The sequence below is a fragment of the Bos taurus genome, chromosome 7 (assembly GCF_002263795.3).
Source record: "Bos taurus isolate L1 Dominette 01449 registration number 42190680 breed Hereford chromosome 7, ARS-UCD2.0, whole genome shotgun sequence".
In the NCBI taxonomy this organism is placed as follows: domain Eukaryota; kingdom Metazoa; phylum Chordata; class Mammalia; order Artiodactyla; family Bovidae; genus Bos; species Bos taurus.
In genome coordinates, this window is record NC_037334.1 from 44,469,960 (window position 1) to 44,497,578 (window position 27,619).

The window sequence follows — 27,619 nt, forward strand, 5'->3', positions numbered from 1 at the left end:
TAAACTATAGTCAAATCAAAAAAATAAAAAGCCTAAAAAAGTGATCACTTAATAGAAAGTTCTAATATCATTCTCACTTTACCAAGGCTTTTATTTTGTCAAGAGGGCAATGGAGGAGAGGCTCTCAACAACTAAAAATTTTCACTGGAATTCTGTTGTTTTCTTCTTGACCCATCAAGAATAGATTTATGACTGGGTTATGGAAGGCCGATTCAAGGATAACTTTCAGAAGAACACAGACAGAAACTGCTTTGTCGTCTAGCAGAGGCTAACATACAACACTTACCAAAGCACTGTAAGTCTTTTATCTGCAGCTGTAGCATCTGGTGCCAAGTAATTCTTTAGCTTCATAGTGTATCTGTGAGATAAGAGAAGAAACAAAGGACACAAAATATAATACTTCATCTGTTTTATGACCTCCTCAGTCCTCTAAACATTAGAATCAAACTTAAAGACAAAAATACCCACTAGAGTGTCTACTTCTCCTTTTCCAAAGACAATAAAGGATTAAGGATCCTCTTTAGCTATTATTTTATAAATTAGTCCTTTCCAAGAAGGAACAGAGAAATATTATTGCCAATAATGCAGCAAGTTTCCCCACTTACTTGATGAGCTCCACCGTTTCTGAATACATAAGGAATGGGGATTTGGATTCCTGAGCATTTTTCTCTAATGCATTCCCACATTCAATGAAAGATACCACAGCATCAAGATAGTATACAGCTTTCTCAAACCTATCAGACTGAAGAAAGGAGAATAAAGGTAAATGAGAGCCACACTGATGTGCTACGAGAACAAATGAAGATTTAAGTTAATTTGATTAAATATATAAATATTTACATACCAATGCATCTGCATTGTGCTTTAGCTTTTTTGCTTCTTGTAAATAATGGTCTGCTGAATAATTTCTGCAATGTAAATTTTTTATTTTAAGTAAAATGGGAAATATTTTCCTAAGATAATATTAGTTTTATAGCCCTCAGTTTTCATGTCCTCAAGTAAAGAAAATGAGCTATTACTAAACATTTGATTAATTTTTTCCCTGACAAATGTTTCTATTAGGTTAAGAGCATAAATCATTTGAAAGACTGAGAGTAAACAGAACGTAGGTAGGAAAAATAACCTTTATCAAAAGGGAGGGGAAAAAACCCTACGTTACTTACTTATTTGAGACATGAGACAGTCTTTATTTTAAACCTACACTGTTTTACTTAAGAAAGCCTTTAAACAGTAAAGTCAGCAAAGGTGGACCACTGGAAGGTACATTATTCACATTCTCCATGAGAATCATGAAGGTAAATTAAGTTAAAAGGAGCAATACTTGGACTTGAAGGTGCCTTTAAAATTAAAAATCTGAATATTCTGTCACAATATCACAATACAACAATATCACAATACAACCAATTCTTCCGGCCACTGACAGACATTAAAATGAGTTTCTTATACACTGACTAAAATGATTTCTTAAATGCATAAAAAATCTTATTTATCTTACCTGTCATCAAAGGCAAGCTTCGTTCTCCGAGGCTTAGAAGCATCAGGAGTTGGTGCAGATGGAGGACAGTTAGAAGAACTATTTGGAGCTTTTTCCTGACCAGAAAAATAAAAACAAAAACTACGTTGAAAATTATGAAATTAAAATTAAACTAGAAGTATTTCTTAGCTCGTGGTTAAAAAGCAAACAAAATTCCATTGTCTGTGGTAGTTAATTCCCTTGTTATAAAAATTTTAAATTTCATAATGTAAATGTCCTTTTTATGGAATGAGCCCATTTTAAATAACCAATAATATTCTTTATAATATTCAGTTCAATCAGTCAGTCATGTCCAACTCTTTGTGACCCCATGAACCACAGCACGCCAGGCCTCCCTGTCCATCATCAACTCCTGGAGTCTACCCAAACCCATGTCCATTGAGCTGGTGATGCCAACCAACCATCTCATCCTCTATCATCCCTTTCTCCCTCCTGCCCTCAATCTTTCCCAGCATCAGGGTCTTTTCAAATGAGTCAGCTCTCCGCATCAGGCGGCCAAAGTATTGGAGTTTCAGCTTCAATATCAGTCCTTCCAATGAACACCCAGGAACAATCCATCTCCTTTAGGATGGACTGGCTGGATCTCCTTGCGGTCCAAGGGACTCTCAAGAGCCTTCTATTAGGGGTCTACTATGTGGGAGGCAATGACACTGACACTTGTAAAAACTTAAGGAATACACAAATCTAGTATCAATATAGCAGTATTACTTCAGACAAAACTTACTGGTAATAACTGGTCAATGAAAACAATTACAATATCTAACATTTACTATGTGCTTACTATTTACTAGGCACTAAGTTAACTAAGTACTTAGTATAATCATTAATCCTTTAACAACCCTGTGAAATATGGACTGCTATTCAGTTCAGTTCAGTTCAGTCGCTCAGTTGTGTCCGACTCTTTGCGACCCCATGTATCACAGCACGCCAGGCCTCCCTGTCCATTACCAACTCCCAGAGTTCACTCAGACTCACGTCCATCGAGTCAGTGATGCCATCCAGCCATCTCATCCTCTGTCGTCCCCTTATCCTCCTGCCACCAATCCCTCCCAGCATCAGAGTCTTTTCCAATGAGTCAACTCTTCGCATGAGGTAGCCAAAGTACTAGAGTTTCAGCTTTAGCATCATTCCTTCCAAAGAAATCCCAGGGCTGATCTCCTTCAGAATGGACTGGTTGGATCTCCTTGCAGTCCAAGGGACTCTCAAGAGTCTTCTCCAACACCACACCTCAAAAGCATCAATTCTTCGGCGCTCAGCCTTCTTCACAGTCCAACTCTCACATCCATACATGACCACAGGAAAAACCATAGCCTTGTCTAGACAAACCTTTGTTGGCAAAGTAATGTCTCTGCTTTTCAATATGCTATCTAGGTTGGTCATAACTTTCCTTCCAAGGAGTAAGCGTCTTTTAATTTCATGGCTGCAGTCACCATCTGCAGTGATTTTGGAGCCCACAAAAAATAGTCTGACACTGTTTCTACTGTTTCCCCATCTATTTCCCATGAAGTGACGGGACCAGATGATGTGATCTTTGTTTTCTGAATGTTGAGCTTTAGGCCAAGTTTTTCACTCTCCACTTTCATTTTCATCAAGAGGCTTTTTAGTTCCTCTTCACTTTCTGCATAAGGATGGTGTCATCTGCATATCTGAGGTGATTGATATTTCTCCTGGCAATCTTGATTCCAGCTTGTGTTTCTTCCAGTCCAGCATTTCTCATGATGTACTCTGCATATAAGTTAAATAAGCAGGGTGACGATATACAGCCTTGACGTACTCCTTTTCCTATTTGGAACCAGTCTGTTGTTCCATGTCCAGTTCTAACTGTTGCTTTCTGACCTGCATACAAATTTCTCAAGAGGCAGGTCAGGTAGTCTGGTATTCCCATCTCTTTCAGAATTAGGATAGAATAAAAAATAGTCTCAAGGAAGCTGAGCAACTTGCCCAAGTCCAAACAGCTTTTAAGTAGTATTCCTGGAATTTGGGTTTTATGTCAGATCTATCAGATTTCAAAAGCCTAGACACTTTCTTAAATTTTATTCCGCCTCCTAACCACATGTCTATTCTGTCTCCTATCAACAGAGACCTTTAACACAAGGGCTATGACCCTGTCCTTCCAACAGCTTCCCCTCCGGTCCTATCTTGAATAAATTGAATACACATTTTTTTCCCATTAAAAAAACCATAAATAAGTAGAATTTCTCCTATGAGTTCATAAATGTCTCAACATTAGAAAACCCAATAATATATATATTTTTATTACTTCTGCTTAAAAGAGACCATGTAACCATTATTTTTCCTTTTCTTGTAAAAGAGTCCTTTCAAGTTCCACCTATTACAGCTTTCTTCAAGAATGAAAATAAAAGCCCTGAGATTTGAAAAAATACTAAACTCTTTATGGTAAAATCTGCACATTTACTAAATGGCTTCCTGAATACTACTGCAATCTAACATTACTTGGACAGCTTTCCCCCTGTGTTTTATAAACAGATCTATTAAGGTTGGCACAAAAGTAATTGTGGTTCCAGACCATGAATTTTAAATCATTACAACTAGGCTAAACATATCTTTATTAATCAAAATAGGAACCATTACAGTCAACATGTTCTTGCCAATGAGAAATAAGTTAGTCTATTCCTGTAGTGAAAAAATCCATGCTTTGGGATTCCATGAACTCTTGGAAAGCATTTTTTGCATCCTACTGGCTGTGGAAGCAAAAAGTTGTTGAGATGCTTGAAGTGGTAGTTGGTTGGCAAGAGGTAAGGTGAATATAGCAGATGGGGCAAAACTTCATAGCCCAATTTGTTCAACTTTTGAAGTGTTGGTTGTTCAACGTGCAGTTGGGTGCTGTTGTGGAGAAGAACTGGGCCCTTTCTGTTAACCAATGCTAGCTGCAGGCATTGCAGTTTTTAGTGCATCTCATCAATTTGCTGAGCATACTTCTCAGATGTTAATAGTTTTGCTGGGATTTAGGGAGCTATAGTGGATCAGATGGGCAGCAGACCACTAAACAATGACCATGACTTTTTTTGGGTGCAAGTTTGGCTTTGAGAAGTGCTTTGGAGCTTCTTATCGGGCCAATCACTGCTGCTGGTGGTTGTTGTATAAAATCCACTTTTCATTGCATCTGATTGAGAAATGGTTCATTGTTGTTGCACAGAAAAAGAGAGGACACTTCAAAATGATGATTTTTTTGATTTTCAGTCAGCTCAAGAGCCACCCACTTATCAAGCTTTTTCTCCTCCATAATTTGCTTCAAACACCAAAAGACTGTAGAATGGTTGACATTGAGTTCTTCGGCAATCTTTTGTGTTGTTGTAAGAGGATCAGCTTCAATGATGGCTCTCAGTCTGTCGTTGTCAACTTCAGTGGCTGGCCACTCGCTCATCTTCAAGGTTCTCATCTCCTTCATAAAACTTTTGAACCACCATTGCACTGTATGTTCATTAGCAGTTTCAGGGTCAAATGAATTGTTGATGTTGCGAGTTGTCTCTGCTGCTTTACCACCCATTTTGAACGCAAATAAGAAAATCACTTGAATTTGATTTTTGTCTAACATCATTTCCATAGCATAAAATAAGTTTAAAATGAATAGTAAGTAATAAAAGTCACTAGCAAAAAAACATAAAGTGAGAAGTGTGCATTAAAATAATGTACAACATAATCATATTTATTTATGAATGTATTCCAATAGCAAGTGGCAAATTTCAACAATGCAAAAACCTCAATTATGTTTGCACCAACTTAAATATAAGTGCCTAAGTTTAAATTTATTGAAGGAAAAGTGAAGTTTCTGAAAATAAAGAAAAATTACTGTGTGTGGTAAGAAATGCTCATTAGACTTACTGTGGTTGAGTAAGTTTTTGCAATATATATACATATAGGAAATCATTCTGTTGTATACCTGAAACTAATACAATGTTATATATCAACTTTATCTCAATTAATTAAAAAAACTGGTAGAAAAGGACTAACAAAATATCAGTCAGCATACAGAAGGTGTGAAAATATCATTAATCTAACTGAATTCTACAGGTCGCTGTCTCTAATTCATGTGGAAGACACAGTCTTTTCATTACAAAAATCTACCATATAAGTACGCTGTTTTACAAAGCAACTCAACAAATTTCAAAAGATTACTGCATGCGGATCACTTTCTAGCCCCTTCTACAAGGTAGAAGTACTAATCAAAAGACAACCAGAAAATCTCTGTATGTTTGGAAATTGAGTAACACACTTAAGTATTCTTGAATCAAAAATGGAATCACACAAGAAATTAAAAAACGTTTTGAACTGAGTTATAAAAATATTATATACCAAGTCTTGAAGATGCAGCTAAAGCAGTAATTAGAGGAAAATATATAGTCTAACTGCTTATATTTGAATATTAGAGAAAAAGAGCTTACAATTAATTTTGAAAAACAAGCTTAGTATCCATCTTTAAAAGTTAATAAACAGAACAGCAAAACAAAAAGACATAAGAAAGGAAATCATAAAGAGTATAAGTTAATGATATAGAAAACAAAAATAAACTATAGTGAATAAAGACAAAGAAAGGCTGTTTTTTTGAAAAAAAAAAAAAACAAGTAAAAGTGATAAGCCTCTGATGAAATTGATGAAAGAAGAGAAAGACGGTACAGAAAACTAAAATTAAAAATAAAAGACAATATAAGAAGCAATATTAAAGATATTAAAAATAAAAGGCTATACTGAACAAAATTTATGCCAACGTATTTCAAAAATTTGGTTATCAGCAAATATCTAGAGAAACAGAAAATAAAAATTATATGTAATTTTGGTTTATCATATTATCTAATTTTATCCAGTAAGTTAAACACTGGATAAAGTGCAAACAAGTGAGACACAAATCCCTGCTTTCAAGAAGCTGACAAGAGTAGAGACATAGACATTGAACTTTACCTATGAGATAACAGAAACCAAATGAGCAGAAGAGCTCACTTAATGAGTGCATTTTAAAAAGAAAGAAAGAAAGAGAGAGAAGAAGTTTAAAAGAAGAAGCATACAGGTCTCAAATCCTACAGTTCAAGGATGGGAAATGGAGAAAGAGCCAGCCAGCAGGTAAACAGAGAACTAGGTCAGGGAAGGAGGCCCACAGAACAGGTTCTTCAAGGACACTATCTAAACTGCTATGGAAGTGGTCCAGCTGGAGAAAAATCCTTTGGTATATCTCAATTTGAGACATTGTTCACAATTTAAATTACCTCAAAATTTAAAAGATTTAATCACCACATTTAATAAGCAGGACTAACTGCCTTTGTCAATTTTTTTCAACTGTTAAACAGTTGCTTATTTTAAGTCACAAATAATAATGCAGTAAATTATATGCTTAAAAATCTAGGTATTTTCTTAATTTTGTCAGGGAGTTTGCTCCTGATCAGATCACTTTAGAAAGCAATGAAAAAACCTGATAAACAAATTCAGGATTAGAGCCTAAGTACCACCTTGAAAAAGCTTCTCTGATCTAGTTATGCACCCACAAACGTTAATATTCCCCTACCTGATGATCATGCTCTAGGGCTAATTCCAGTGCTAGCTCAGCTAAAGAATATTTTTCTTCTTCATGAAGCCAAATGGTTGCTTTAGTACTTAATGTAGTATAACTAGCTTGTAAAATCTAACTAAATACTCCAAAGACAATTTAAAACCATAGACAAGAACCCAATCAGAACAACTGGAGTTATTTACAAATTTGATCATAAACAACTGTTCTTCCATAACCAACTTTTCCAGTTATGGAAAACCAACTTTTCCAATTTCTACCTTAACTAATAATATGTGTGTGTCCAGATGACTTCATTCCTTTCATGGTCTCAGATCACAGCACAAGTTTATTATCAGACTATGACATTTTGAGAGTAAAAATGAACAGATCTGTAAGATTAGTAAGATGTTTACAAAATTTTCAAAGCACAGTTACCTTGGAGAAGTCACATGGCAAGGAGATTTTTTTCAAAAGGCTCAGGTCTCTCAGTGCCTTACCTTGACCTCCTTAGAGCTACTGGAAGTCTTCCCTTCAGTCCTCTTCTGCTTTGATGCGGAGGAACTGTTTTTGCTGCTGGCACTATTTTCCTTGTTGCTGTTATTACTTGACTTTAAGGAAGAAGACTGACTAACAGTCCTCTTCCGAGAGCCATGCTCTGTTTTTGGATCTTTTGAAGGAACAGGCCCAGCAGGAGAAGGCAATAAATCTTTTTCTTTAGAAGCACTCTGTTTAGATGACCTGCCAAACCAAACAAATGCCCTCATTTCTCCACATAGTCATTTAAGAGTGATGGACTTTTCCCATTTGACTTTGCCTGACTTCAAGACAAATTTGTTTTTCCCTGTTTGATTATTAGAACATATGATTTCTATAAAACAAAATAAAACTATAAATTTCAAGAGGGCAGATATCTTCTCCAGTGTTTCCTCCCCATTATGGTTGTATACTCAGTGCCTAAGCCTTGGTCTGCCATACACAAGTATTCAATAAATAGTGACTGAATAAAAGAACAAAAAGAGGAATGGTGAATGAAGATACTAATGCTCAAATGTCTCCTGCAGCTATACATAAGCTTGCCATCCAGCCTGAAAGTGGTAAAGCTTTACTTTAATTCTTATCCTATGAACACTTCCTATTCTCCTAAAACGAGAGATAAAGTGACTGAATCTTGCTTTTAATCCCAATTAACTAAAAGCAAAACCTCCCACCATTTGGTATATGACTGCGTACAGAAATGTATAACATATACATACTAAATGGAATATTCTAAGAGCACATTAGAAAGTACCCAGCAGCAAATAACACACACAGATCAACACACATGTTAACATGTTTTGCAGACATACTCTTTGTTGCTGGATGGCTTGTGGCCTGCCATATTCTTGTCCTCTGTTTTAGGTTTCTTGCTTTCATTGGCTCGGTTATCATCTTCATTCTGGATGAAAAATAGAGGAAAAAAAGCAGTTAGGTTTTGATTTTTATTCATCTAATTTCAGTTTTCAGTGCTAGTCACCATCAAACAGTTAATCTCTGATATACTTCAGAAAGAAGATAAATGTGAAGTGAAAGAACTCATTTAAACAGTGTTAAATAAATTAGGTTTTTAAGTCTAAGAAGAAGTCTCCTATTTTAGATAAGAAAAGCTGAAATGCTGTAACAGTCTTTTAAATGGCATCTTTTCAGTCTGATGATTTGAGGAGGGGGGATGAGATAATTAAGATACAATTCACATACCATAAAATTCATCTGTGTTGTAAGATTATTTGTCAATATTTTATTTCTTTGTAATGAATGAATATATTCCATTGTATGGGTATACCACATTTTATTTATCCATTCATCATTTGAATTTTTCCTACTTTTCAAGTATAGGTTTTTGTGTGGACAAGTTTTCATTGTTCTTGTGTATATACATAGGAATGAAATTGCTGAGTCATAAGGGAATACTGTCTATTTACTTTTTGAGGAACTGTTAAACTATGTCCCAAAGTGGCTACATTACTTTACATTCTCATAGGCACTGTCGTTCTCCACATCTTCACCACCACTTGTTACTGTCCATCTTTTTGCTTTTAGCCAAGACTAATGATTTTTGAAAAACTTTTTTGCTGAAACAAAAGCTATGGGCCTGTCTATAATTATCAAGCTACTATGCTTGGGGAATTTAAGTTTTCCTATTGATTTAAATATCAGGGCACAAATATTGCAAACATCCTGCCTTACAAAAGAATTTGTTCCCATACACAAATGATTAAAGTTGGACATGTGAAAACATGAGAAAAAGGAATCCACATCTTTCATTATCTTTGGCTGGTCTCTTTCTCAGTATTATCTGCTTTATCTTCAAGAATAATTTTACCAAAGCAACAAATCTCAAAAATCATCACTGGGAAATACCCTGGTGGTCCAGTGGTTAGGACTTTTTGCTTTCACTGCTGGGGCCTGGGCTCAATCCCTGGTGAGGGAACTAAGATTCTGCAAGTTGTATGGCATTCTGGGGCGGGGGGGTGGGGGGTTGCGAATAATCATCACTAAGTTTCCTGGTGATATACATTTTATAAAATCAAAATTTCATTTACAGGTATTGATATAAAAAAACTTGTGAGGAATATATGCCAATGAAATGTGGGGGAGGTAAGGAGATATGCTTAGTCGCTCAGTTGTGTCCAACTCTTGGTGACCCCATGGGACTGTAGCCCACCAGGCTCCTCTGTCCATGGGATTCTCCAGGCAAGAATACTGGAGTGGGTTGCCATTTCCTTCTCCAACAGAGATATGGAACACTCCTTTTAGAGGAAGGGGATTTTTTTATTACAAGTTAAGTATATTGTAAAATTTTAAACAAGAGTAAAATATACTCAGTATATTATATGTTAAATGTCTGAAAAAGTTTACAAAGATTTGTAATACCTTTTTAAAGATAAAAGAACCATTTTTTTAATTCCATAAGAAACATCTTATTTTTTTAAGGAGCAGAATCTATCATATACAAGCTCTTATTTCATATAATTTCTATGAATTATATAGAATAATATAAAATCCTATAACTAAGTCCACCAATGTGAGGCTGTGGGCTCTAGAATCCAGCAGTCCTAAAGAGTTTACCAGTTGAATAAAGCATCCCTTTACTACAATAATGGAACCTCCTAGCTATAGTACTGAAAGTAGGAAGCTTCAGTTTTCTAGAAATTCAAATTTTAAAAAATCTTCAACTTTTGAAGATGCAAAAAAAAAAGTGTTATTCTCATTTGTCCAGATACACCAGCAACAGCACACAGTACTGTGGTTCCAAGGAAAAAGAGGGAAAACCGCAGGCTCATTTCATTTTAAGAAAACGTTATATTCCTCCTGTCCTCCTACATGAGATTCTCAGGGTCAACTGGGACTGGGATTTTGTTGAGTCCACCTGCTATTCCGTTCACCTGCTCATGTTTTCAATATCTTACAATCGCATTCACACATGTGTATCAAGGGAAATTATACTATTCTGCAATACAAATTAGTAAAATGTACTCTCCTCTAAAGATTTCTCACTAAAGTTGAGAGATCACATTTCTTTCCAAAAAATCTGTCTCTATATGTAAGTTTTTCAGCTCCATGGTATGTCCATTATCTTCCAATCACAGATATCCATGAATTTTCTTATTTCCTGGGTTTAAAAAAAGCTGACCTTAAAAGTATATACCAAGCTTTATCTGTAAATCCAAATTATCTTGGAATTATTTAGGGACGAGAGCTGGTTATGTGCCAGCAGATGTTTTTAATTCTGAACTTGCAGATATGAGTGTCTCAAAAAGCAGAAACGCTGTGGCACAGCTATGTACAATGGATTGGTGAAATCCTTAAGGACATGTTAAAATTGGTGAGTCAATTTACTAGCTGGAATTTGTAATCTAAAACATGTCACTTGGTCTGGATATAAGACAGAAGAAAGTGTTATGAAGTATGACAACCTGGAGAGTACATATCCCAACTAAAGACATTTAAAACCAAAATTTTAAGAATGTTGTAAAGGCCACTTTGCAATCTTTGCTTCGTTCTCACCTCTACACTGGCCAGCACACACTATGAACAGATGCACTGGTTCATTTCTTATCTGAATCAGAAATTCAGATAAGAAATGAACCTTTAATAAAGAATTAGAAACTATAATTCTTTACTAAAGGATACAGGGAGAGGCACGGTGGTCCTCAAGAGACTCTTGTGTCTGTTGCCTCATCAGGGCTTTAGGCTCACCTCTATTTTCCCTCATAGCTATGAATTAACTAGCTAGTTTTTGGCTTAATGAGATTTCCACTGCATTTTAGAGGACGATGTTCACACAACAACAAGAACAACAAAAAACCCATTACAAACCTTATGTTTCCTCTTGCCTTTGTTGGAAACTTTCTCTGAGGCTTGTTTCTGAGCCTCTCTTGTGTGCTTTTCTGGCACATTTTTCTTTTCCCCCTTGGGTGGCTCTGTTTCTTTGTAAGGCTTTCCTGGTATTCTAGTCAAGAGATTCAGGTCAATCTTCACAATAAGTGGATACCTGTCATCAGGCTCACTGAGGGGTGAAAGAAGTTCCTTCTCTTCCATAGGAGAGAACATTCGTTGCCGAAAAAAGCTATCTTCTTCCTCCACTGAGGAGGGTTTAACGGGAGTCCTATTACTCTCAGGGTACTTAGGAGTTTGTGAGGAAGGAGGAAGGCTCTCGCTTTCATCCGAATCTGAGGATGAGGTATCTGTTTCTATAATTTCCCTTGATTTCTGGGAAGATTTACTTGTTGACTTGTATTTCTTTTTCTCTGCTGAAGGTCGAGGGGAAGATTTGGACTCCTTTTTTATATTGGGTTTTCTTGAGCCTTTGGTGGCCGCTTTGTGTCTGCTGGAGGGCATGCTGGTAGCCATGTCTACAGGAGTTTCACTCTCTATCTTCAGGCCTCCACGGGGCTCTTCAGCAGCTGCCTTCTCAGTCTTTTTGGGTTGTTTTTTCCCTACAGTTCTCCTCTGTGCTGTGCTGTCACTCTGGGCAGGAGACTTTTGCCTCCCACGCCCACTTTCTGATCCCTTTTGGACAGTTTTGGAGTCTCGTCCAGGAGTAGCAGAACTTGTTTCTTTAGGACCACCTGGATCTGTGTAGCTATTCCCTGTGCCCTGTTCTCGGCCTTCCTTTTTATAGCCTTGAGATGATGGGATATTACTGTCCACAGAAGAAGCTGGTGATACTTTATGTGGATTTACTTTATTCAGCCAGTTATCAAGTTGCCATTTATTTGTGGGAGGTGGTTCAGGCTGAAAAACAGAGAAAGTATGCTTTTTCAGTACTGAAACTTTCTCCTTTCTTCATAATCTCAAGGAAGAGGAAAAAACACAATGCCTAACACCACAAAAGCATTTGTTTTTCATAGTTCTAACTGAACCAAAGGAAAAGGCTAAAAATAATAATAGCTCTAATCACTTCAAAGAGAACATAAGCTAATTATTATATATATATAGCTTTTAAATATTAAATAGCCCTGTCAGGAATGCATACAGTACATTTAATTCCAGAAAGCAAACAAACAATGTAGGAACCAACAGAGATTTTAAACCACATTTTATCAAGCTACAGTGAATTTATACTATTTAAGACTTCTTTTCACCATAACTAAACAACATGAGTCACCAGGCTGAAACAAAAATAAAGCTCAAAGTAAATACTGGGCATCACCAGGGGCCTTCAGAGTGCCTACAGAAGGGACCCTCTTGGCTCCCTCTCACCTCAGGAGATGCACTCTGGGATGGCTCATTTGCCTCACTGTCACTGGAACTACTTTCACTCTCTGAGTCAGATCCAGAGCTGCTTTCAGATCCACTGTGGCTGCTAGAATCATCCCTGGAGTTATCTGCCCCTTCACTATTATGGTGTGAAGGTTCAGAGTTACTAAAAGAAATAAAAAATATAAATGACCAAAAGATTTTTTTTTTCAGAATGACAACCTGTAAGCATTCAAAGTTGACACTCCACTTTATTTAAAATGTTTACTATTTGTTAAGCTCTTCAAATTCTATGATTCTTAAACTTCATTATAAATGAAATAAATACTTCCTTTTAAAAAGTTTCTGAAATGCAGCATTAGCCACTAGTACTCACCTTTAATAAAAGCTTTACTGGGGTACAAAATACTCTAAAATTCATTTATTTTAAACACACAATTCACAATGATTTTTAGTTAATTTACAGAGTTGTAATAATAATATTTACTTTATAAGGTCAATTACTCTATCACTACACACTGTTATCAGATTGACCCTTCCACTATAAATAAAACAAAAAATAAAAGGATGCCTACCTTCCTGGTGTACTCCTTGGCATTGTCTTATCACAATCCTAAAATTAAAACATGAGAGGAAATCTATAAATGAATAAATAGTACTTTATCTGCTTAATGTGAACAATATGTGAAATCTTAATAGAAAAACTTTCTTCTCTAATATATGCATCAATGGTCACTTAACACTTATGAAATACTGTTTTTACCTGAACAATAACGAATTGCCAGGATAAGATTAAAAGCTGTGTTAATAGTTTTTCTTATCAACAATCTCATGCTTCATGAGGATGTTCTAATATATGCTAAGTAATAAGGAAAAGTCATTTAAAAAAAAAAATAAGGGAAAAAAGTGGAGGTTTAAAGACAGAGTGGAAAACTATAATATACCAGTGTCAGAAAAGCAGGAATGAACTTAACTACCTGGATCATAAATGTATTATTCAATTATAATTCTTATAAAATACAATAAAAACAAACACTGTGTGAAACTAGTAAATCCTAAGCAGACACACCTGTTCTCCATCACTGTCTTCACTGCTGCTTAGCTTTAAGTCATCTTTTAACATACTAGAAGGAAAAGACAGAAAGGCTGATTATTTGGGGAATTTCATCATGGCATAGCAGAGCATTAGATATTCTACAATAATTCTAGAAATAATCACCGTGGTAGCCAAATATTTAATTGAAAAATAAAGAAAAGACCCAGTAAGTCTTACTCTGTCTGGTTTGGTTTATATCCAGAGTAAAAAACTGAGAAAGATGAAATTTAACAATTTCAATTTTGGAAGCTCTAACTTTTCCATAAGTAAAATATTCATCTTTGTTTTCTATAAATAAAAGTTACCTGCCACAAACTCCTATACTCACTTCTGTTATCTGTAATTTTTCTCTAATTGCAAATACACAAACTCATTCATTATTAAAACAAATTACCATACTCATACCCAACAGTCCACTAGAGGAATATGACTCTCAAAAAGAAGGAAGATAAAATGAAAGCATCAGCAATTCTCTTTCACTATCCCCAAGGTTTTATGAAGAGATATGTACACTTGGGTAATTGTGAAAACCAGAACACACAAAGTGCTAGTTCGTAAATGCCTTGCTATGAAAGATGAGTGCTCTTTGCAGATGTACAATTTTGGGCAAGAACCTTGGTTATACAAGAGAAATAACCATATATGAATTAAAAATAACTCCAGAGTCCAAATCTTTCTTAATCAAAATTCAAATCAACTGTTTAAAAAACACAAATAAATACTTTAAGTTAACAGTTCCTGGAATTAGTTTTTAAAAGTAAAATTATAGATTTAAATTTTCCTTAAGGCCACAGAATCAAAATCAAAATTAAAAACTGAGTAAGGAATCACAAAACACTCCTTGCCTTTTTATAAGAAAGGAAAAATTAACACAAACCTTAGGGAAAACTAGAAAATGTTTGATTTCTATCACCACTAGTTACATTACCTTTCTTCTCAAAATTTCCTGACAGTCTCCAATCAATGGAAAGGAAATCTTCTTTCACTCCTACTACTACTAATATTGTCCCCTCAAAACTTAATCTGAGTTTCTAAATCTGATCCCAAGTTCAGAGTTTCACATAAATGACCATGTTGATACAAAGTAACCAGATGATTATAGAACTATGAAATCTAAGGATGACCAAATAAGTGGGACAGATGAAAAGGTCTTCTTTTGGTCAAGGTCTCAGTACATCTCTATGACTGATTTCCTATAAAGAAATGTGCTTACTCTGAATTCTCTCAGCCCTTATGATTTAATAATGGCAGGTCAATGAACCTGTTTACACATATGAATATGTCAAAGCTTTTACCATACTGCTTAAGGTACTGGATGCTCTTGTTCCCTCAGAAGCCAAAGTAATCTGCACATATATGGTAAGCTCCCATTGGTTTTCTGCACATGAATAAATATAATAAATAGGAATTTACATAATTTGAACTCTTCAACAGTCAGGTGAAATTTCTTGTATTCATGTATTTTCATTCTCACTCAATTCCCACTATGTTCAGCTGAAGAGGCTGAGGTTATCAGTACAGACTGTGGTTATACTGGTTATTCACTTTCTTTAGAATTTTGTTTCAATTACTGAATTAACTTGTGGTCTCAGGAATTCAGTAGTAAGTTCATTCTGTAAGTTGGAATTTCTTATCATCCAATATACCACTCTACTACATTTTGATACATATTTCTGGGTCTACCTATAAAATAAAAGTAGGAAAACAACACGGACAGTATGAACTATGCTGCTTTAATATTCTAAATTTTGTGGTCAAATGGAGGGTTTTACTAAGAAGAATCCTGTATTTTTTTTACGTGTTTTTTTGTTTTTTTAAACAAACTAGCATCACAAACACTTCTGAAAGATAAGAAAAAAGTGTAATCATAGAGCAGGGGTATGTAAACTATGGCCCCACAAGCCAAATCTAGGCCTATTTTGTAAAAAGAAAGTTTTAACTGGAACATAACCACACCCATAGTCTCTGGCTGCTTTTATGGTACAACAGCAAAATTGAGTAGTTGAGACAGAAACCATCTGGACCCTAAAGTCTAATAAAATATTTCACTATGTGGTCCTTTACATAAAAGTTTGCCTACCCGTGCCTTAAAAGATTAAACACATATTTCTAAGTGTTCTAGATATCCAGATACTACAAGTTAGATTTTGAGCAAAAAAAAGACAAACATTAAACTTATTAAGCAATAAACTTACGATTTAGACTGGTGTGCATTTGAAGTTTTAGAAGAAGGATTATATCTTTCTGGAGCAAAAAAGAATGCAGACATCAGCAACTACAGTATGGCTATTTATATTTTAAAATGTCTATCTATATAACCTCAAAGAAATAAAAACGATGGGATATAATTCTTCATCCATCAAATTGGTAACACTTTAATGTACATAATATGAAATATTGGTGGAAACAGGCATGTCACAAGTTATTGGTAGGACTGTAAATTCATACAATCTTTCTGGAGGGCAATTTGATGATATTATCTTACCAATACTGTAAATGCACATATCCACTGACCTAGCAGTTAAAAGGAAATGAATTTACACTACATCTGGAGGAATACATACACACAAATAAACACTCACACAGTTTATTATAGCATGGTTTGCAACAGCAAAACTGGAAACCAATGCCCATCTACGGGGACTAGATAAATACATTAGGATAGTTTCAACAATATAACACATTTTTGTTTTTAAAAAGAATGAACTAGAGCTTTATACTGATATTAAAAAAAAAAGTGACAGTTAGTTGCTCAGTTGTGTCCGACTCTTCGCGACCCCATGGACTCTAGCCCACCAGGCTCCCCTGTCCATAGGGATTCACCAGGCAAGAATACTGGAGTGGGTTGTCATGCCCTCCTCCAGGGGATCTTCCCAACCCAGATTGGGAAGATCCCAATTGGTTGATTGATTGACCTGGTTGGTTGATTCCCAACCAGGGATCAAATCAACCTGGTTGGTTGATTCCCAACCAGGGATCAAAAACCCAGGTCTCCTGCCTTGCAGGCAGATTCTGTCTGAGCCACCAGGGAAGCCCATACTGATATAAAGACAGTTCTAAAATAAATTAAGTGAAAAACACAGGTAATAAAGAGTAGGTGCAGCTTATGGTCCCATTTGCCAATAGTTAGCTATGGGCAGAGAGAATGGGGGAAGAGGAGTAGAGGTAAGGAGATACTTTTAAAAGATTTTAAGAGAAAATGAATACTTTCTGGCCTACAGGTAGTTATTTACTATGTATCTATAATGCTGGGTCCTTTTTTCCTATCTGTAGCTTTAAGACAGAACAAAGAAATAGTTACATAAGATTTGTTAACCTTAAACATGGACCTCTGCTTTAAGATCACTAAAGTCAACAAACTAAGGACTAAAAAAGCTCCACATTTTAATCTCTCTAAATAGCTTATTACCAGAGTAAATATACCTGAGAAGTTACTGCTCTTGGAAAAAGAACATTTTTTTTTTTTTTTTTTTAAGCGAGCTTTATGGTGAAGTCCCAACATTTGCAAGGTTCCTGACCTTACCACTACCAATTCATACAGCCATCAACTCGTGGAACCACAATGAAACTCCCCAAAGCTCTCTTCCCCTCAAGTTCTTCTGAGGCCAAGAGAGTGGAGGTAGACAGGGATTTTGTAGCAGACATCAGACTTTCCTCCCAGCGAAAAAGACCCAGAAAGAATAGAATGGCTCTTGGGGATATGAGGTGGCCATCAAATTGAACTCATGAGCTCTAAACTATTAGTTCAAATACTTAATAAAAATAGCTTATTTTGATACAGAGTGATTTATAATTCTTCATTTTTTAAGCTAAGATTCAGTTCAACCCATTACTAATCATCAGATCATAAATACTGGGATAAGATACACAAAAGAATTATTAAAGAAACATATGATGTGACCACGAGAAATGAATGTGAAATAAACAGCTTAATATAAAAACCAAGAGGAAAAGAAATACTCACTTTGTTCTCCAGGGCCAAAACTGGACTGCTGAGACTCCTGAGAAAAAGAGACATAAAATTATACAGTGACATTAAGACAAAAAGTTTCATTAGAGAAAAATACTTCACATTAAACTACTCAATTCCAACTAATTCAATGGAAGATTCTGTTGAGTTACTAAGAATGCATAAAAGACAAAAGCAAAAACAAAACAAAGACAAACAAAAAAAGAATGCATAAAAGAAAAAAAAAACACACCAAAAGAATTTAATGATTCCATCTGATCAACTTCACCAATTCAATGGTCAGTAGTAGAGCTTCCCAGAGCTTAATACAGAAAAGTACCAATCTATGTAACAGTCTTTCTTTTATCATTTGTTTTTAGCAGCATCCTTGGCACTCATATCCTAATTTAATTCTTGGTCTTAAGAAAATGTTATTTTTTAAAGAATACTAATAATGATATATTAAAGTGAAAATAGTTATGCAAATTATATATACTCAAAAGATACCACTATTATGGACTAGTAACCCCTTCACAGTTATTCCCATGTCATTTTACTCCCCCTCCCTGCTCTCAATATCTTATAATTAGCAACCTGAGGAAGAGATTTGCCATACTCATTTTACATACTTCTTTGTAAGCCCTATACTAGCACTGTGTCTGGCACTCAGCAAGCATCAGTAAAAAGAAAGCCAAAATGTCCAGGAAAGAAACTTTTCAAACTCAACTTTCAAGACGAGAACAGCTATTTCACAAGTGCAAGTTGTACATTTTTCTAGGTTAAGTCTGTGGTACACATTGCAGTACACTAAGATCACACAAACATCCCTATTCTCTTCAAAAGCTTACTTAAAAGTATAATCTTCTAAGAATGACAGAATTATCTGTGAAAGAGAAATCCAAACAGTATCAAAGCTAAAATATAGTTTTGCTGTTTAAAAATACTTTAAACCTACATCAACTGTCAACTGATTTTCAACAAGGGTGTGAAGACCATCCAACACAGAGAGAATACTCTTCAACAAAAGATGCTAGGACAAGTGAAGAGTCATACAGAATGAAGTCGGCTCCTTACCACAGACAACCTGGAATAGATCGAAGAGCTAAATCTAAGAGATAAAACTACAAACTCTTAGAAGAAAATGCAGTGCCAAATCTTAATAACCTTGGATTTGGCAAAGGATTCTTATATATGACACCAAAAGCACATGACATGAAAGAAATAGATAAATTGGATTTCATAAAAATTAAGAACTTTTGTGCTTCAAAGGATACCATCAAGAAAGTGAAAAGACAACATACAAACTGGGGAGAAAATATTTGCAAATCATATATCTGATAAGAGACTGGTATCTACAATATATAAAAAGCTGTTATAACTCAATGCTGAAAGTCAAGTAACCCAATGAAAAAACTGGGTAAAGGATCTGACTATACATTTTCCCAAGAAATGTGGCCAGAAAGCATATGAAAAGATGTTTGACTTCATTTGTTATTGGGAGGAAATACAAATCAAATTGACAATGAGATATCATTTCATACCCACTAAGATGACTAGAATCAAAAAGATAGATAACCGTAGTACTGGTAAGAATGTGAAGAAACTGAAAGCCTAATGGGAAATACTAAATGGTACATCTAGCTGTTTTGGAAAGCATTCTGGCAGTTCCTCAGATAATTAAACATTAGAGTTACAACATGATCCAGCAATTCTGCCCCAGGTATAACCGAGCGAAATGAAAACATGTCCACACAAAAAATTGTGCCCAAAGGTTTACAGAAGTATTAGTCATAGTAGCCAAAAGCCCAAAACAACCCAAATTTCCATCAGCTGTTGTGTTAGACACTCAGTCATGTCCGACTCTTTGTGACTCTGTAGACTGCAGCCCACCAGGCTCCTCTGTCCCTGGGATTCTTCAGGCAAGAATACTGGAATGCGTTGCCATTTCCTTCTCCAGGGGATCTTCCTGCCCCAGGGATCAAACTTGCACCTCTTGCATCTCCTGCATCACTAGGGAAGCCCTCCATCAGGTGATGAATGTAGAAACAAAATGATATATCTCTAAACAATGGATTATTATTTGACCATAAAAAAGAATGAAGGAACTGATACATGCTACAATGTGGAAGAACCTTGAATATTATGCAAAGAGAAAGAATCCAGTTGCAAGAGATATGCAATATATGATATGATTTCATTTACATGAAATGTCCAGAAAGGGGAAATCAATACAGAGGACATATTGGTTGGGTAGGACTGGGAGGGGAACAGAAGGAAAAAGGTTGATAGCTAAATGGTAGGGAGGTTCCTTTTGAGGTGATAAAAATGTTCTAAACATTAAAAAAAAGTTCTTTTTGGCCATGCCACATGGTTTGTGGGATCTTAGTTCCCAGACCTGGGATTGAATTCGGGCCCTTGTCAGTGAAAATGCAGGGTCCTAAGCATTGGATCACCACAGATTTCCCAAAATGTTTTAAAATTCACTGCTATAATGGCCGCACATATCTATAAACATGCTCAAAACCATTTAACTGTATACTCTGAATGGGTGATTTGCATGATATGTGAATTCTATTTCAACAAAGCTATTCTAAAAAAGTCTTTAAATACATCAGTGACCAAGAGGTCATTCCTGTGAATCTTATTAAAAATGAAAAGAAGGATTTCCCTGGTGGTCCAGTGGCTAGGACTCTGCGCCCCCAATATAGGGGGTCTGGATTCAATCCCTGGTCAGGGAACTAGATCCTGCATGTCTCAACTATGACCCAGCACAGACAAACAAAACATTTATTTTTTTACATGAAAAGAATTCTCTACCCAGCCTTGAATGACTAATTGTCTTATACTCATTTACCTGGTAAATGGTCTAACAGTTTAATAACCTAAGCTTTTAAGTAGTCTCTTGATTCATTTTTCTCACCTCTGACAATAGTCAGTCAGCTAAGTGACCAAAAGCAACTGGAGGGACGTCCCTGGTGGTTCAGTGGTTAAGACTCCATGTTTCCAATGCAGGGGACATGAGTTTCGTCCCTGTTCGGGGAATTAAGATCTTATATGCCACACAGGTGGCCTAAAAAAACACAAAACCTATAAAATAAATAAGCAAATATGACTGGATTCTGTCTAGACCATCTACTTATATGCAACCCCCTCTCCTCTACATCTGTACTGCAAAGACGTAGGTTCTCACCTTTCTTCATTTACAATGGTCATCTAATGGATCTTCCTGCAGCCTCTAGTTGACCTTTCTAAAGTCCAAGTCTTAGTATATATCATTAATACTCCCTTATTTTTCACAGAGCGTACAATGGCTCTTCCTTTTTCCTAAAGCTGAAACCCAAACTCCTTGATACACATTCACTCACATATCTAAGTACTGGAAAAACACAATAAGCAAAAACTGACATGGCCTTTGTCTTCATGGAACTTAATGAGTATTTTTGCAACTACTCATGCAAATCAAGATAAAATAGCAACTGTGTTAAGTACAACAAAGGGCAAATGCTTGCACAGTATTATAAAGTAATATAAAAATAACAATTATATTATTATTATGTGTGTGTGCATGCATGTATACATGAGAAACAAACATACAGATACACATACACACATACACCCCTGACCAAGAAAATGAGCAAAGGCTTTCCTGAGTAGGTACTGCTCAGGAGGAAATTTGAAGGATATGTAGGAAGTAGACTGGGAAAGAATGAGAAACATAAGTGTTCAGGGTAGACAGAAAAGCATGTGTAAAGGCAAGAAAAAATAAGAGCATAGCTAGTATAAAGAACTTCTAGGCAGCCCATGAGAGGAAAAGGTATAGAAGGAAGAGGGTTAAGAAATTAAACTCAGGACCAGAGAGGCTAAATCACATAGCTGATTTTTATAACCATATTAAAGATTTGTGTGTGTGTGTGTGTGTGTGTGCAGTTTACTACGCTGAAGAATTATCCAAGTACATCTGCATACTGTGATGATTACTTTGGCTATTAAGTAGAGAACAGCTTTGAGAAATCTAGAGTGGAAGTAGATATTTTTGTCAGGAGATAACTTCAGTGGTGCAAATATGAGATGACCACAGCTTAAAGATACTGGTCTCCAAGCTTTTTTGATCACGTACTCCCCACCACTAAGACATTTTTGCATTTGTATCTCCCAAATATGTGTGTGCTCAGTTGCTCCTGACTTTTGTGGCCCATCAAGCTTCTCTGTCCATGGAATTTTCTAGGCAAGAATATTGAAATGGGTTGCCATTTGCATTATTAACTAGTATATATTATGCAAGACCAAAATATTAAAAATTTAAAGGGCTCGGATAAAATAATAGAGTTAATTTTAAAATTGTATTTATCAATGGCAACAATGCTTTCCTTACATACACACAAAAGTACAGTCTGACACTAAAACTGGTTTGATAATTGTTCCACTGGGTATCACAAAGATACAGCTAGACAAATGGAAGAGATGCTATACTGACTAAATCATGATACCAAAATTTCAATCTTGCAGATTAATATGCAAAAGTTTCTGTTGAAATTTAGCTAATAAATTTCCAATGGTCACTGACACAAAACAATTTCTCAAGAAAATAAAAGGTTATGGTTTAGTATTTTTAGGAAATGGGTTCAAAACTCACTGAAGTTAGAAAATTCCGTTTCCAAGTCTTTAAAGCTTGCACATATGACAATCATCACAGTTTTTAACAACAATAAAAAATACAGGATTTCCCTGGTGGTTCAGTGGTTAAGAATCCACCTGCCAATGCAGGTGGCCCAGGTTTGATCCTTCGTCCAGGAAGATTTCACATGCAACGTAAGCCCCTATACCCTAGAGTCTGTGCTCCGCAAAAAGAGAAGCCACAGCAATATAATGAGAAATCCATGCACCACAACTAGAGAAAGTCTGTGTGCAGCAACAAAGACCTAGAGCAGCCATAAATAAATAACAATGGAAATACATAGTGATGACATTATTTTTAAAACACTGCCTTCCTAACTTGAGGCAGTTACTTTTTCATTCATTGTTAGGACATCACTTTTATTCTAAGAAGAGGGTTTAATTTATTATTTTATTTTATTTTTTGGGGGTTTAATTTATTATTATCATTTTAAATATGCTATGAAAAGATCTGATCTATTTGGGAATTACATGTGAAAGAGAGGGAGGGGAAAGGGAAAAAGGAAGGATGGAGGGAAGGAGAAGAGGGAGGGAGGGACAGAAAGGAAGGGAAAGTGAAAGTGAAGTCATTCAGTTGTGTCCGACTCTTTGCAACCCCATGGACTGTAGCCCACCAGACTCCTCCATCCACGAAATTTTCTAGGCAAGAGTACTGGAGTGGGTTGCCATTTCCTTCTCCAGGGGATCTTCCTGACCTAGGGACTAAACCTGGGTCATTGCAGGTAGATGCTTTACCGTCTGAGCCACCAGGGATGTATCTAAATCACTTTTAAGTGCACCAACTCTTACTGTCATTAAACAAATAATCAGTGACCTTCTGGGTTAATATAAAAAGTATTTGGGAGTGCCACATCGGTTCTCCATGAAGGAAGGGGGAGGAGAAATTATCTATACGTTAAGACTTAACTTTTCTCTGTTATATCTTTCTTTGAGTGGTACACACACAAAAATAGCTTTTCAAGTATTTTATAACTGAAGTTACCAGGAGCCTGGTAGCTCAGATGGTAAAGAATATGCTTGCAATGCAGAAGACCCAGGTTTGATCCCTGGGTCGGGAAGATTCCCTGGAGGAGGAAACGGCAACTCACTACAGTATTCTTGCCTGCAGAATTCCATGGACAGAGGAGCCTGCGGGCTACAATCCATGGGGTCTCAAAGAGTCAGACACCACTAAGGGACTAACACACACACACCTAACTGAAAAGAGAGGCAAACAATATCTTAAATTGATACTAGTACTAGAAGCACCTACACTTTCATTCATCTATATAGAGCTAACTTTGTACACTGCATGATTTATTCTAATACTTGATTCTTAAATCTTTAGTTTTGCTTTCTAAATCTGTTTCAATAGTGTTTCCTGACAAAGGAATGCGTTTTAGTCTGTTTTCTCTGTGCTCTCTTTGTACTGGATTTCAGTCATTTTCTTTGCAATAAAAAGACCAAGTTTTTAAACAAAGGGACAACACTGGGAGAAACAACAGAAGAAGTTTTTAATAAAATTTTATTAGACTTATGTTAAAGGTTGTACTGCTGCTGCTGCTATTAAGTCGCTTCAGTCATGTCCGACTCTGTGCGACCCCATAGACGGCAGCCCACCAGGCTCCCCCGTCCCTGGGATTCTCCAGGCAAGAACACTGGAGTGGGTTGCCATTTCCTTCTCCAATGCATGAAAGTGAAAAGTGAAAGTGAAGTCACTCAGTTGTGTCCTACTCTTCGTGACCCCATGGACTGCAGCCTACCAGGCTCCTCCATCCATGGGATTTTCCAGGCAAGAGTACTGGAGTGGGGTGCCATCGCCTTCTCCAAAGGGTTGTACTGAATACCACATAATTCAAAATGTCACTAACAAATTATGATGCTTTCATCATTTTATCAGTTACTATCTCAAGGTATATGCTATATACACCAAAAGCAAGATAAATGATAAAAATGCATGTCAAATTACTGCTGATAATCTGGATTTTTTCTTATTTTTTCTGCTTATGGCATCTTTGTTTCTACTATGCAGTGGCAGATAAAGAGCTCATATATGGAGAAGGACAATCTCAACTTTGCCATTTACTTGTTTGGTCAGAAAAGGATTTGTGTGTTATTTTCTTTTGATAGTTTCACTGCAGATATGTCTTTTAAGCCATTTGTGCATTGGTGAAGATTAGCTGAATTAAAATCAGTTAACACAATCCATATAATCTTAACAAAGCACACTTAAAACTGTAATATGCCACAGCTAGGAAGAACAAATGAACAAGAATAACTATCAACTTTTCCATATTGAAAAGACCTAAACTTCTCTTTGGATACCTCACATACCAAACATAAAATGTGATCATAAAATGTGAGGGTTTGATTCCTGTTCAGGGAACTTAAGATCCAGCATGTCCCGTGGTGGGGCCAAAAAAAAAGCAAAACCCTATAAAAGCAACCTAGCCAAAGCAACAATGAGTAAGTAGCTAACTGAGCTGTTTCAGAAAAATAAAAAATCTAAACACAGTTCAGTTCAGTTTGGTCGTGTCCAACTCTTTGTGACCCCATGGACTGTGTAGCAGGCCAGGTTTCCCTGTCCATCACCAACACCTGAAGCTTGATCAAACTGTCCATCAAGTCGGTGATGCCATCCAACCATCTCATCCTCTGTCATCCCCTTCTCCCCCTGGCTTCAATCCTTCCCATATCAGGGTCTTTTCTAATGAGTCTGTTTTTTTCATGAGGTGGCTGAAGTACTGGTGCTTCAGCATCAGTCTTTCCAATGAATATTCAGGACTGATTTCCTTTAGGATGGACTGGTTGGATATCCCTACAGTCCATGGGAATCTCAAGAGTCTTCTCCAATACCACAGTTGAAAAGCATCAGTTCTTCAGTGCTCAGCTTTCTTTATGGCCCAACTCTTTGACCCATACATGACTACTGGAAAACCACAGCTTTGACTAGGTGGGCCTTTGTTGGTAAAATAATGTCTCTGCTTTTTAATATGCTGTCTAGGTTGGCCATAGCTTTTCTTCCAAGGAGCAAGCGTCTTTCAATTTCATGGCTGTAGTCACCATCTGCAGTGATTTTGGAACCCAAGAAAATAAAGTCTCTCACCGTTCCCATTGTTTTCATTGTTTACTCAGGTAAACAGAGTTACCTGAGTATATATTAATATATCTAAATTCAGTCAATAAACATTTACCAAATAGCTATTATGTGCCAGAAATTATTCTATTGGTACCATCTAAATGGCTCAGTGGTATATCTACAGCACCAAGAACACTGCCAGGGATTGTTCAAAACATACAGTTGAATATGAGTAAAGGTAGTCAAAAGCTTTAGTTCACTTCAAACTATTACTGGAAAATCTACCAACTTATCCCTAAGCACACTCATTCACTCTGCTTTCCCTCCTGTGAAAAAGAATGACATAATTGTGCTCTGTGTGTGCATGCTCAGGCACTTCAGTTGTGTCCAACTCTTTGTGACCATATGGACACTATATAGCCCACCAGGCTCCTCTGTCCATGGGATGTTCCAGGCAACAATACTGGAGTTGGTCGCCATGCTGTCCTCCAGGGCATCGTCCTGACTCAGGGACCTCCTGAATTGCAGGTGGATTTTTTCCCTTCTGAGCCAGCTGGGAAGTTCTAATTGCGCTCCAAGGCAAATATTCTCTATGCTATGCTATGTTATGCTAAGTCACTGCAGTCGTGTCCGACTCTGTGTGACCCCATAGACGGCAGCCACCAGGCTCCCCCGTCCCTGGGATTCTCCAGGCAAGAACACTGGAGTGGGTTGCTATTTCCTTCTCCAATGCATGAAAGTGAAAAGTGAAAGCGAAGTCACTCAGTCATGTCCGACTCTTTGTGACCCCATGGACTGCAGCCTACCAGGCTCCTCCGTCCATGGGATTTTCCAGGCAAGAGTACTGGAGTCGGGTGCCACTGCCTTCTCTTGGGCACAAATTTCAATTCCTCTTGTGAAGATTTCCTAAAATTACCTTCTTTCTTTCCCACTTATCGCTTGCTTTTCCTATTTTTAACAAAATCACTTTCATCAGCATATAAATATGATAAAATGCCCTCATCTTATAAAAAGTACTCCCCAGGCAATATCATCATACCTTTTTTTGGCACCACCACATTTCTCTGCTCCCTTCTACACAAAATAAAATCTCCGTTTATATAATCACTGCCTTTAATACCTTTTTAGCCCACTGCAACCTTCTCTTGCCCTCATCTTTGTAACTAAAAATGTCACCAATAAAGAATACATTCTCAAAATTTCCCTGGTGGTCCAGAGGTTCAGAATCCCCCTTGCAAAGCAGTGGACATGGGTTCGATCCCTGGTCAGGGAACTAAGATCCCTCATGCTGCATGGCAACTAAGCCAACTGAGCCCATGTGCTGCAACTACTAGCCCCCCACTCCCACCACAATTAAGAGAGTCCAAGCACTGCATGTTGAAACAAAGGTCCCATGTGCCACAACTAAGACCAGATGCAGTCAAATGAATAAAAATTTAAAAAAGAATACTCTGTCAAATACTATATGATATCACTTACATGTAAATGCTAAAGCATGACACAAATGAACTTATCTGTGAAACAGGAACCAAATCACAGACATAAAGAACAGCATTGTGGTTGCCAAGGGGGAGGGAGCAGGAGAGGGATGGACTGGGAGTTTGGGATTAGCAGATACAAACTATTATAAACAGAATGGATAAACAACAAGGTCCTACTGTATAGCATAGGGAACTATATTCAATATCACATGATAAACCATATGGAAAAGAATATGAAGATGAATGTATATAAAACTGAATCACTTTGAACTGTAGCCCATCAGACTCCTCTGTCCATGAAATTTCCTAGGCAAGAATACCAGAGTAGGTTGCCATTTCCCCCCTGGAAAATCCTCAGATACTTGAAAATAAAACTACATGCTTCTAAATAACCCATGGCTCTAAGAAGTCACAGAAGAAATTAGGGAAATATTTTGCACTGAATGATAATAAAAACACAATATATCACAATTTGTGAGATACATTTTAAAAAAGGGCTTAGAGGGAAACTGATAGTTTTAAACACTTAAAACAAGAAATGTTTACAATCTATGATCTAAGCTTCCAAATTCATAAATCAGAAGAAAA

At 36.5% G+C, this 27,619-nt stretch overlaps 1 protein-coding gene across 3 annotated transcripts in view; it reads right to left on the reverse strand.

Moving 5' to 3' along the window:
- Window positions 1-27,619, reverse strand: part of AFF4 (ALF transcription elongation factor 4) — an 84,941-nt gene that overhangs the window by 14,449 nt on the left and 42,873 nt on the right. For all 3 annotated transcript variants that reach the window (XM_010807254.4, XM_005209304.5, NM_001191129.1), the window contains 12 exons: window positions 17,834-17,870; window positions 16,065-16,113; window positions 13,843-13,897; window positions 13,349-13,386; window positions 12,777-12,939; window positions 11,391-12,308; window positions 8,381-8,469; window positions 7,532-7,772; window positions 1,496-1,590; window positions 845-908; window positions 606-742; window positions 287-358 (listed from right to left, as the gene is read on the reverse strand). In XM_010807254.4, coding sequence (XP_010805556.1) covers window positions 287-358; window positions 606-742; window positions 845-908; window positions 1,496-1,590; window positions 7,532-7,772; window positions 8,381-8,469; window positions 11,391-12,308; window positions 12,777-12,939; window positions 13,349-13,386; window positions 13,843-13,897; window positions 16,065-16,113; window positions 17,834-17,870 — 1,958 coding nt within the window. The remainder of the gene's footprint in view (window positions 1-286; window positions 359-605; window positions 743-844; window positions 909-1,495; window positions 1,591-7,531; window positions 7,773-8,380; window positions 8,470-11,390; window positions 12,309-12,776; window positions 12,940-13,348; window positions 13,387-13,842; window positions 13,898-16,064; window positions 16,114-17,833; window positions 17,871-27,619) is intronic.